At 41.6% G+C, this 13,314-nt stretch overlaps 1 protein-coding gene across 8 annotated transcripts in view; it reads right to left on the bottom strand.

Moving 5' to 3' along the window:
• The window catches only part of LOC146510992 (WD repeat-containing protein 37-like), a 31,189-nt gene that overhangs the window by 6,684 nt on the left and 11,191 nt on the right, over nucleotides 1–13,314 (bottom strand). For all 8 annotated transcript variants that reach the window (XM_085172483.1, XM_085172485.1, XM_085172488.1 and 5 more), the window contains 5 exons: nucleotides 13,190–13,234; nucleotides 12,935–13,011; nucleotides 12,579–12,813; nucleotides 10,603–10,744; nucleotides 804–938 (listed from right to left, as the gene is read on the bottom strand). In XM_085172483.1, coding sequence (XP_085028609.1) covers nucleotides 804–938; nucleotides 10,603–10,744; nucleotides 12,579–12,813; nucleotides 12,935–13,011; nucleotides 13,190–13,234 — 634 coding nt within the window. The remainder of the gene's footprint in view (nucleotides 1–803; nucleotides 939–10,602; nucleotides 10,745–12,578; nucleotides 12,814–12,934; nucleotides 13,012–13,189; nucleotides 13,235–13,314) is intronic.

Genomic DNA, 13,314 nt, shown 5'->3' on the forward strand with positions numbered 1-13,314 from the left:
TCAACTGGCGCTATTTGATGTGGAGGAGCAGCACCTCTACTATAAATCCTTCTCAAATGATCTGTAAGGGAGAGCCCAGCCACCGTTTGAATCAAACTGATTTCCACCACTTGCACCTGTGACCTCATTCAAGAACATTCAATAACTAAAACAAATTTTTCTATTCAGGAATGCAAGTGAATAACTGTAATTTGACATTTAATCAAAAATAACAGTGTGCTATATTATTTTTTTCAGCTTTAAAAAAAAGAAACCCAGTGAATTGAAAATTTCATGGATAACAACAGTAATTACATTTTAGCATTAAAAATATCATTTTTAGATGTACTTAAGGAATTCAGGACAATTTCCGGATATAAGGTGAATTCTTTGTTCAATAAAAAGACCTTGATCAAAAAAAATATATATATCATTTTGACTAAAGAGCTTGCGCATACTGGTAATTACAAGTATTGGTAGTTGTTCTTCTAATTTAGAGCAGCGGTTGCATGAACCGTACATCGGGTGGTTTTCTAATACATTCGTTAAGCATAAAGTATAAAGAAAAGTATAATACACAAAGAAATTTGATGCCCAAAATGCTGACTTTAACTACATCAGCCCAATTTAAATACTTGTAAAGTTTTAATTCAATTTATACTTTATATTGAATAAATAAACCTCAAAGCAATCTATGACTTTAAATTAATTTATAGTGTTGACAACCACTGACAGAGTGCTCAACCAGCTAACATATCAATTTAACACCACAGTTTGTAACGTGCAGCGCCGAGTGCTACAGTTTCTCTCCTCCTATCACCTACCTGTTCACAGCTGAGTCAGTGCGGATGGTTGCTATAGGCGACCTCATGTTCTTCAGATCCCACACCTTGACAGTACGGTCATCACTTCCTGAAACCACATTGTCACCCACTGTGAACACCGCAGACGTCACCGTGCTGCAAGACAAACACACACAACAGCGTTACACACTTGTTACGCACGAAAACGTGCAAGCAGCAAACAGAGGTGTTAATGAGCTACTGTATGGTTTTCTATTTCAGAGATCATAGTTACAAATCTCTACCAGTCACGGAAAGAAGAAAGTTTTCTGAGTGACAAGTTATTAGTCACCCCCTCCCACAGGGCAGCGCTATTATTGTTAACGCATAAAAGATGACACGATCCGCACAGGTGCATCACGGTGATGTGCAAAGACACTTTGAGCCACAGAGGGTGTGTCAGGTACAACACTGTAAAGCTGACACTGTGTGCTTCTTCATTTATGATGCGACTCTGCATTGTTAAAACCTTACAAAGTGTCATTTTGCCACTTGAAGTTGGCAGGATCTCACTCGTGCACAGAGGATGTCACAGAGATGCGGCAGTCGGGGCAAAGTGAAGAGCTAAAAAAAATGACTTGAAAACATTCACACCACCAAACGTGTTTGAGCCATCAGGATGCTGTGAACGATGATTTCCTCTCGATGCATTGGCATTTAGTCACATTTTCTTTCAGTTTACAATTAAATATGATGAAACACATGCTCCGAAGTTTGGGAACATTATACATATAACATAATACATACAAGTGTAATACATGGTTGCTCCTGATGCATTCATCAGAGCGTGAACATTAGACAGAAGCACTTAGAAATGCAGAGCAAAGTGCTTGTATGAATGTATAAAGCTCTTTGAGTACTCAAGTAGAGTACACGAGCACTATATAAGAACCAGTCTGTTTACCGCGTCCTCTCAGAGCCTTTTGAGGTAACCTCAAGTACCCATTACTTGCAGCCCTTTCGATGTATGCTTGGGCACCCCTAAACTATACACAAGTGTTTCATTGTTATGTTTTTTTATCCAATACAATGGAGCCACACCAATACAGTATATATATAGATCGCGATAACTCGCTAACATTTGATACCAGTGTTAACTTTATAGTGGAAAACTCCATGTGTTCGGAAACTTAAATGTTCTTTTGTCATATTGTTAACAAAAACAAATGTGTGCTCAAATTCAGGCAGTAATTTATTTAGTTGATCCTGTTGACAGGAATGTTGGGCACACTGGAGGCAGCAGTGCATACACCCATCCCTTCCTCCGCCCCCCTATATTCAGCCAGTATTGATTCCTCTTTCCCCACGTTAGGACTAAGGTCAGGCCTATCCATACATGTAACAGATCTTTAGCATTTTGAATCGATTATTATCTCCAGCGATGCCTCCGTAAAGCACACAGCATCATCAAGGACCACAGCCACCCAGCACATCAGCTGTTCTCCTTGTTACCATCTGGCAGAAGTTACAGGAGTCTGTCTGCTCGGACTACAAGACTTAAAAATTGTTTTTACCACCAAGCCATACGACACCTCAACCACAACACTTAAACACACACAACACAGCACTCAGAAGCTACCCTGCAGCTTCACAAGTACTCCGTTTAATCTGCACTGGTCACTTCACTTTATTGTTATTGATATTTATATTTAAAAGTGCAATACTGTAATTTTCTGCTGCTCATTCCTGTGCAATATCCCATCTACCCTCCCGTCATATTTCTTTTCAAGATTTTCTTATTTAATCACTAGTGTACATATATTTATATTTATAGATACATATATATTTAGTCATCTTTTCTCTTTTACCATGTCTCTCCAATATTTGCTCCAATATTTTTCTACTATTTTTATTTTATTATATTTCTCCTACTGTACCATGCTGCTGAGTGACTGCTGCTCGTCAAACACATTTCATTGCAATGTTGACCCTGTGCTAACTTGCATATGACAAATAAAACTGAACTGAAACTATTTAATATGACGATACATCAGGTGCGTTCTATTTTGTTTCTACTCATTCATGGAGGCAAGTAAAACCAAAAGCCTGAATAGGCTTCCTCGTTCTTTATTAAGGTTAGTGTTGCCTTTACACACACACACACACACTAGGGCTGGGCGATATGACCCAAAATTCATATCTCGATATTTTTTACCTGGACGGCGATATAAGATATATATCTCGATTTTTTTTTTAAAGCCATAAAGTAAGAACAAAAAGAGAGTTCTTAGTCAAAGCTGCGTCCCAGATGTCACACAGGCACTTTTATTAACATAGAGCATAGATGTACATGAAATTTACTCAAAAATAAATTATGATTATTATTATTAAATAATCACGCTCCATAAATAAAAGAAAACGATGGTGTTTTTGTGCATAACAAAAAGCTCACAATTGTGCAGTCAAAATGTAAACTAAAAGACGCTGAGCATAATAACAAAGACAGATTTCACAGCTGCTCTGTTCCCAACTTCTACTGTGTGACTGACAGCATTGAGTTTGAAATCCTCTTCGTAACCACGTCTCTTAACAGGTGCCATTTATGGTCCTTATACACAGTAGGGTAATATTACGTTGAAGCACAGTACGTATCACTCCGCGAGGCTCCTCGGTAGCCGTAATGCTCTGACACTCCATCAACCGGTGCAGCACCGTAGCTTAGCAAAGTCGTACTAAAACATTTTTTGACAGATTGCTGAGCGTTGTGTACCACATAAAATCTGTTCGCGGCCATCAAGCACAACCAGAATTCATACACAAGGCGCGCTGTCAACTTTTGAGAAAATGAAAGGATTTTAGGCTGTGCAGCGCCTCTGGGCTGCATGGCGTTAGCGTGGTTAGCTCGTTAGCGTGGTTAGCTAGCTAACACGTTGACGGCGTCCAGCCCCACGCACGGGGCGATGCGCAGTAACTCGTTAACGGAGATTTGCCGTGTCCATCTTGTCGCTTCCTGCAGGTGAAGCGATGGGGGAGGAGGGGGAGTTGTGTTCAGTGTAGTGATGGGATTTCCGGCTCTTTTTAGAGATCTGGCTCTTTCGGCTCGGCTCACTAAAAAGAGCCGGCTCTTTCGGCTCCGAATCGGCTCTTCAGGTTGTTTTGTTGCTTTAATTATTTAATCATTAACAAAAATATAAAATTATGCAGAAAAGGAATTATTAATGTAAAAAAAGTGGTTATATTTATATATGTTTATATATGGCCCCTAGAGACAAAGCACGTACAAACTCTAAAGCATATACAAACTCCAAAAAGCACGTACAAACTCCAAAACACATTTCTAGCGTTAACTGAACTTCCAAAACAGAGCTACCCAGATCACAAATTACACAATTGAAAGCATGTGCGTATTGTTTGTGTATTTATAGACAAGCACTCATATTTATTCAAATAATTTTAAAAAAAAAAATTCATTTACCTGTTACTACCACACACCAAATCCGGTTGTTGATACTTGCTGGCTTGTGTAGCCACTAGGTAACAAAAGCTCAACACTGCACCCTAGCATCCTGGAGTACTTCTGTTGTCTTTTTTGTACGTGATTCTGAGTTTTTACGTGTTTTGGAGTTTGTACGTGCTTCTTAGTTTTTACGTGTTTTGGAGCTTGTAAGTGCGTCTGAGTTTTTACGTGTTTTGGAGTTTTTACATGTTTTGGAGTTTGTACATGCTTTGTCTCTAAGGGCCACCATAAATATACTTTATTTATTCACTCCACATAAAATGTAATAAATAAATCATATAATACAAAGAACAACTATTTACATTTTAAACTTTTAACTATTTAAATTTTCAGCTTTTACCTTTTAACCAAATTTAACGTGAAACAACACAAAACACTGCAAACCACAACACAATTAAATATAAATTAAAATATTAACCCTTTAAAACCGGTAGGAGCGGGCACGCTCTGTTTTGCGTAACTATTTTTAAATCCCGGTAGCTCTGCAACCACGTGAGCTAGCACAATATTTTTTTTTGCATATGAAACCTGAGGAGTTGTACTTACATCTTATGCCATCAGCTTGTCCTAAGTCACAGTTTCCTTCCACATATAGCTTTGCAAAAACTGCATAAAAAGTGCTTGCAGCAACAAAAACATAATATTCCAGAAACAAGCTTTGCCGATCCGATCAGCTGTTTGTAACACTTCCTACATTGGATTAGACGGCAGCGCGAACTATCGCATGTCCGGCATGACCTGCCCGAAACCGGAAGTGACGTCATTTTCGCGGAAATGTAGTTTTTTAAGGTCCGGGCCTCAATGAGCCTATACTGGTGTTTTTAAAAGTTATGTTTGACTTTATGACTTTCTGTGTTGTTTCTGGGATGCTTAGGACTCATATTGCACTGCTGGAAATAGTTTATTTTGATGCATATGCTGCTTTTTTGCAAATTTGCACTATAATATTTATTTTCGTTTTTCCTGCAGTATATAAAAATTGGTGTATTTCAAAAATAAAACTATGAAGGCACTCAAAATAAATTTCCTGTGGTGGGAAACTATTTTGTGCAACTTTTTTGTATTTACAGTTTTGAGGGATAAGCCTCTTAAATTTCTCTAACTAGAAATATATGTTAAAAAAACAAAAACGATTTTCAATTTTTTTGTAGTTTATTGCACTTTTTTGCAATTTATGTAATCACTATGCACTTAATTCCTACATATTATTAAAATCTAGGCTGTAATGGTTGTATTGATGTATAGCAACTTGAAATGCTCCCAAAAATGGCACTACAGCATGTAAAAATATAATATAAGCTCTGGCGGACTTGGTTCTATGGTAGGTCTTAAAGGGTTAAAACAAAAAGAAGATGCACATTCTCTGTCATATGGGCCTGCATGATTTCTGAATCCTTTATCATCTGCAACTGAAAATAGTGGATGATTACTATCCCTTTCTAATGTGACTTTGTTGTCCCTCGCTCTCTTTATCTCTGGCTCTGTTCCTGTGCTGCTGCGAGTGTAACTAACGCCCCTCCCCCCTCTGCCCAGCGCAAAGTACAGGCCGCGCATGCGGAGTTTAGCGGAAAAAAGGGCGAGAGAGAGGGTGAGAGAAAGAAAAAAAAACAACCTCACGGCTCCCAATAAGGAGCCGGCTCGCGTCGTTCACTTCAAAGAGCCGGCTCTAAGAGCCATTTCGTTTGCGAACGACCCATCACTAGTTCAGTGAAGGAGAGGCGAGGCCGAGTAACGTTGCGTAAAGACAAAAGTGGACGAAAGAGAGGCAAACTTGCGGCTCCACAAGTAACATAGACTATATCGATATAAAGGATATTGCCACATCTTATATCTCGTATAAAAAATATATCGATATTTTTTAAAAACTCGATATATCGCCCAGCTCTAACACACACACACACACACACCACTATCTTGGGTTCTACATCCCATCTTTTTAGGTAAAACTGGCTTCCTGCTTAATTTAAATCGACATGGCATTAAGGGCTAATTAGCGGACTAAACTTTGTGCTATTAGGGAGGCTGCGGCTCAAAGAAACTGCTCTATCGTTACAGGCACCTTCTGACATTGCAGGGTACAGCCCACCTGGGAATAAACGGAGAGCAGGGAGAGATAGCAAAGAGGAAAGATAGGAGGTGTGTTAGGTGGGAGGTGTGAGGGGAGTGTAATCAGACGAGATAATTGATTAAAAGGTTGATTAAGGTTAAAGGGTTTTTAGAATGGGTGTGAGGAAGGAGGGGAGTGTTCAGTAGTACTTAATGCTTTGCAGTGTCTCTGACAGCCAAGGTCGAGATTCTTTGTGAGACTTTGGGTGCTGGAGAAGAAGCGAGAGATGGCCGTTCATGCACACAAATACTGACGTTGCCACGGTTCGGTAGGATTTACACCAGCACTGAGCGTACGAGTACAGGCTGCAGCATTCTCCTGAACAATAGGTGTCATGACTCAGGTAAGATGTGAAGAAAATGAGAACAATGCAAAACTTCCAACTTTTGACCGACTGTGATGATCTGAAACTCAAACTTGTTCTCACAAAGAAAACAGATCATTTCAATTCAGTTCAATTTTATTTCTACAGCAACAAATCACAACAACAGTCACTTCACGGTGTGTTACATTATAAGGTAAAGACCCTACAATACATCGTTTTATCTCGCTGTCACTCACTCGTGTGTGAAAGAGTGAATCTCGAGAAGGCAGAAAGCTACAATCTGCTGGTGCACAGCCACTCGGTGAGTGTTTTCTTGGGGCTGTGCTTTTTCAAAACAGAAACTTTATGACAGCCTCATGTGATACGTTTAAGGGACATCACAGCCCAGGACACACCTGTAGCTTCAACATCTACAAAGAAAGCCATTTGGACAGTTACAGCTAGTCTTCACGTGAAGCTTCGGCTCAATTTTCAAATGAAAATACTTCCCCGAAATATGTTGAGACATTTTTAACAGCACTCTGAATGCCTTTGTGTTGCTGCGTAAAATTTTTCTGCATTATAAATGCAAATATCACATGAAAGCAGTGTGTAAAATGATCTGCTTAGACTTATTATAACAGTTTGTAAGACTCCTTTGTATTGTTGACATTGACACCAAACTGCATGTTAAGTGGACTGGAGCTTTCTGTTCTGGCACTGAGGCTTTGGTCTAAATGACTGCATTTAAATGTATGGAAATCTCAAAGAACCTTAACATGTGCTCACTGTTGAGTGGGTGAGAGCATAAGCCTAAAATGTTAATGAAAATATTCAGGTAGCGACGACTAAGAGGTTTAAGAGCACTCTGTTATTTTGCCGTGCTGCAGATCTGACAGTCGCTGAGAACCAGGTAAGTGCTGTTGTATTCCTCCAGAGACAGGATGTCACATCTGCACGCAGACACACACAAGCACACAGAGTTGCATTTCTCCAAAACTGCAATCAGATGTCACCGAAAGCTGTCGACGGCAGCAGAGACAAACGTGACATGGCAGTCCGTCTGTAGAGCAAGTCCGCTGTCATTTCTCGTTTGCTCTCGGTCGTTTTGTTAGCTCACGCGCAGTTGTCATTACACTGCAATTACGGCGGGGGTGGCGGGACAGAGGGGGCGCGCGGCACTTTTAGCTGCCAAGGCTCGCTGTCAGGGAGCGTTAGCTGTAATTGCCAGTGAAGACGGTGAAAACGAGAGGCTGTCTCCCCTCTAGCTCTCAACCTCGTCTGCCTATTAAACTATTCACACTCTACTCTCTCTGATGTTTCCACAGGAGGGACGGGGAGATTATGCCATTTATGCCACACCATTATGTCATGTTGGAGATCCTGGGAAATTAGTAGGAGGAATGGCAACCTGTTAGTGCTCTAAGGCACTGTTAAAACAAGGATACCTCACAAGTAGTAAAGTGGGGAAACTGTAAAAACACACACAGAGTCAATGAGCTTCTTTCCAGCGTCCTGTCCATTATGCTCTCCTACTCGCCCAAACATACAGCAAAAGCCATGAGTTGATAAACAGAGTACGCCTGTCTCAACTCCTCTTCTGCTTACTACTCCTCCAAACCCTTAAAGCGAGTATTTAGGAGTTTTTAGCATATTTGTTGGACCAAAATCACCAAGATATCAACACTGAGATCTAATCATATTCTGTCTTATTATGTTTACAGGCACTTGGCAGCAGTGTCACCATGTTCTTTATAAAGTAAATAACAGGACTAAATATATTAATAATTACTGAGCAAAAGGCCGAGAATGGATTTGCAAGCAATTAACAAACTAAACCAATTAATTCATCTTTGAAGTCATTTTTAGCAAAGTCTACATCTCAGCTAAATTAGTATTGTTGGGTTTTCCACTCACTGATGCACACCACATGAATGAAAACATGACATCTGAAGACTTTAAAGTTGTGTTCTTCTAAGATGGGCATCGTCCTCCATTTATACATATTTACTAGGGGTGCAACATACACAAAATTCACGGTTTGGTTTGATACTTTGGTGTCACGGTTTGATATTTTTTCGATACAAAATAATGTTCATGCTTTTTTAATTTGTCATTTATTAAAATTATAAATATATATTTTAACTCAAACGTACAGTTTTTAAATTTAATGTTGCTGAAACAACAAAGGGATAAAATAATAAATCTGATCGAGAAATCACTCATCTTTGGAAAAGAGAGTTTATTACAGAGAAATGGCTCTTTCCAAAATAAAAGCTATACTATACGCTTCTTCTGGGCTATATTCTCAGCAGCATATTAAACATATCAGGTCCCCATAAGGAGAATCTAACGGCTGTCTAAATGACTCGGGTAAAGTTTGTAGCATGTGTGCTTGTTGTTTTTGTCTGCTTCCACTTGTCTTTGCACTAGGATGATGTCAGCGTAAATGTGCAGTCATATTAATTTTGTTTCCACTAGTGCTGTCAGCGTTAATCTGAAATGACGTTAACGCCACAACACGGCAAATCTCCGTTAACGAGCTGCCGCGGATCGCCCCGTGCCTGGGGTTGGACGGCCAACACGTTAACGAGCTAACTGCGCTAATGCACTAGTTCCCACCAATGTCATTGAGCATTGCGTGGCACATCCGACATACTGTTTTACTTTTGTCCATGACGCGCTTACCTTCAGGGTCATACTTCACATGAAAACCAAAATAGTTCTAAACGCCAGATCTGAATGAGGGTGGGGGAGGTTCAATTTGCCATGTTGCAACGAGCTTAGCTTCTGTCTTGCTAGCTTGCGCTGCGCTCAGTGGATCTGCGCTCGACAGTGCAGTCTAGGCGGAGTAGTCGAACGCAGATCCACTGAGCTCTCAACACAGACAGCATGGTCAGCAGAAAAGTTGATAAAATAAATTAAAAATTTTGTATTGTTCGATACATATGCGTACCGAACCGAAAGCACTGTATCGAACGGTTCAATATCGATACAAGTATCATTGCACCCCTAATATTTACAATACTAAACTATTAATCAGCAACTTGAAAAACAGCTCAGCTGCATTCTTATTTACACTGAGTGTGTCAAGTGGCAGAAATACTATTACAGACTAGGCTTTTTGCAGTCCTGTAATGAGCCTGCAGAAGGTTTGGGGAATCATTACGTCTTCCTGAAGGTCTACTTGTTGCTTTAAATGCAGCGCCACAAAGAAAGTGGCCATTTGTGAAGGAAATAAGGATGGAGGGAAGGAAAGGAGGGGAGGAGGGCTGTTGTTAACTGTGAAACACTGGTGCTTAATCTCATTACAGCAATTGTCTATGGGAGAGAATTAGAGTGGGATCTGCGGGAATTATACATGTTGGGGTCGTACATAATGAGCTCTGCCATAATCCCCCCACTTGCAATCAAAGGCTGCCAGCCAGCCGGCACACGCATGTAGGCACACACACACACTCTTGCACTTCTTGTGCCTTTTAAAGAGCACTGCCATTGAAAGCCACAGACAAGCCTGACAGTCATCGTTTTGAAATGAGCGGCTGCAATTGAGTGTTAACAGCGAGCGAAGTGCCAAATTACACAGAGTGGGGGGATTAACGCAGAAACGGACAGATAAATGAACGGGAGAGAGAGGGAGAACGAGAGGTACGGAGAGCGGAGAGGAGAAAGAGAAGCAAACTGTTGAAGTGAGGAGAAGTGCTCTGTAATGAATGAGAGGCAAGTGGAGGATTTGGCTTAGAGCAACAGGGTCTGTAAATTAATGTAAAAGGAAAAAGAAAATGTTGGAGGGATTTATGGAGAGGTGAGATGCTACAGCACCACCCTGTGGGCAAATTAACGACTGCACCCACATTTAAGTATCTGTCAGGGAACCAGGAAGGAGGAGCGCGGGTGAGAGAGAAAGACTCACTCAGTGTGTCCCTGGAAGACGTTGACAGAGTGGATGGATGGGTCTCTGAAGTCCCACAGTCTGAAGGTGGTGTCTCTGGATGAAGTGACCACCAGTCGCTGGGTTGGGTGGGTACAGCAGTGAGTCAGCTCCTGGTCATGGCCTGAACACACACACACACACACACAGCCCATTGTGTTGCATAAAATCACACCTTTTTAAGTAATCTCAACATAAAAAAACAACAGCGTGTGATTTTTACACGTCAGATTTTCTTTGGATTAAACCAGTGCAGGTGGAGCGTGGACAAGAAGGTGAAAAATATGAGGCTGAATGTGATTTCATGGAAAAGAAGAAAGCTTGTTGGTGCTATTGCTCTGGCCTTTTTAGTCAAATTCAACCTGGATCGTTTAGTATTAATAATGACTTTTTAAAAGTTGTAAGTTGGCAGCTTTTAAAAAAAAGAGTTTGAGAAACACTGAAAGAAGCAAGCTGGCTCCACAAACGACATGGATTTTATAATGTCTGTACCCAACATCAAACATCAGCATGGAGGAGAGGAAGGCACTCACATCGCTTAGTGATGACAACATTATCACCTGTCCAGCAGACAAGGCTAGGTGCACGGTTTTGCTAAACCAGAAAGACTATCATGAGAACATTTTGTCACTGCTCAATCACTCCAGCTGATCCAGGAGAAAAGGACGACTGCTGCCTGAGCAAAAACCTGTAGTGAGCCCGTATGTGTCAGCAGTATTGGAAGAGCTGAAACGAATAGTTATGTCTATAACTGTAGGTGGCTGTAGCTCAGGTGGCAGAGCAGGTCAGCCACTAACCAGAAGGTCGGTGGTTCGATCCCAGGCTGCCTCCTGGCTGCATGCCAAATAACCTTGGGCAAGATACTAACCCCATGTTTGCCTACTGGTGGCGCCAGTGTCCGGCAGCCTCGCCTCTGTCAGTGCGCCCCAGGGCAGCTGTGGCTACAATGTAGCTTGCCATTGCCAGTGTGTGAATGACTGAATGTAGTGTAAAGCGCTTTGGGGTCCTTAGGGACTGAGTAAAGCGCTATACAAATACAGGCCATTTACCATAACTTCTGTTAACAACACATACACGAGGGCGTGATATCCCATACTTATGTGTTGTACCAAGTGAATCGACTGAAAGGGAACACATTTTCTCTAAACACTGTGTCTCTGTGGCTTTCAAACCCCAAAACACGCTGCACCAAAAACAGGTCAACCCCAAGGATCGGAACAGAGTAACATAGTGTACGCTGTTAAGTGCCAGGAGGATTGCCATAATTTATACATCAGGGAAACCAAACAACCTCTGGCGAAGCAGATGGAACAACACAGAAGAGCTACCTCGTCAGTCCAGGACTCTGCAGTCTATTCACACCTACAGGTGAGTGGACACTCGTTCAGTGATGAGGATGTACACATCCTGGACAGGGAGGAACGCTGGTTCGAGCGAGGAGTCAAGGAAAAGGGAAAGACCATCTCTGAATCGAGGAGGGGGCCTAAGGGTACATCTTTTACCATCCTACAACGCTGTGATTGCAGCCACTCCCCAACTCTGCGAATGGTCATTGATCAGTGCTTGTTGATCAGTCGTTATGAGATTTTGCACATTAATGACTGACCTCACAGCCCATAGTTCATCAGTGGTGCTAGTTTCAGTCATTGTGCAAATGTGCTGTTTATAAGGTTGGGAAAACCTGCAGTCAGCTGAGACAGAAGAAGTCACTTGGATGAGTGGTTTTCCCACTGAAAACGCTACGTCCAGATGAACAGAATCAACTTTTTAGGATTTCCCTATCTGGATGAGTGAGCATGCATCAAGATAAAATGTCTGTAGTTTCATATTTGACCTTTAATAACAGTCTGGTTAAACTGTATTAATTCCTCTTTAGAGTGTCATACAAAGTACATTAATGAGGGCGAAAAATAACAAAAACCCTGACTTCTGTTTACGACTCCTCTGCCATTACATACCAGTGAGCGTGTGAACCAGTTCAGAAGTCTCAACCTCGTACAGGTTGGCAGCACGATCCCAGGAAGCTGTCACCACTTGTCGGCCTCCCACTAACCAATCAGCTGCTATTACGACGCCCTGGTGGCTCTTGAGTGTTGCAGTAGCAACCCGGACCGTGGGCACTTCACAAGGGCCCTCGCCATCCACCTCGCCTTCCTCTCTGTCCGAAGAATCCTGGTCTTCATCGCACGGAGCCTGTGAACGACGCAAAACAAAAGCTCAGTCGAGCTCCTGTCTCGTTTTGGTTTGATTCATTTGAGAGTAAAGTGACCTATTGTAGAAACACTGGGAAGAGAACAAGTTCAAAGCTACTCACACTGACATCTGGTGGTGGCTGTGGGGCTGGAAGCTGCACCATGTACCGCCAGATGTGAGCCGTCTGGTCCCCAGAGGCTGTGGAAAGTACAAATCAACAAAGAGCACAGCTCACATCTACACACGAGTGACTGCTGGAGGCAACAGATGCAGCAGAAAACGGTTGAAACGACGACAAGGAGAACAAACCTGTTGAAACAGATGCTATATTTAACGTAGTCGATTTGACAAGTCAAACATGCATTCAAATGCTTACCTGTAAGTGCCATCTGCTCTGTGGGGTGGAATTTGATGGAGTTGACTGTGCAAAGGGAACAATGAAGAGACGTCATCTAACAAGCCGTGTAAGCAAATGTTGACAGACAGTGTTACATCTAAGAA

Source organism: Neolamprologus multifasciatus, chromosome 9 (assembly GCF_963576455.1).
Source record: "Neolamprologus multifasciatus chromosome 9, fNeoMul1.2, whole genome shotgun sequence".
Lineage (NCBI taxonomy): Eukaryota > Metazoa > Chordata > Actinopteri > Cichliformes > Cichlidae > Neolamprologus > Neolamprologus multifasciatus.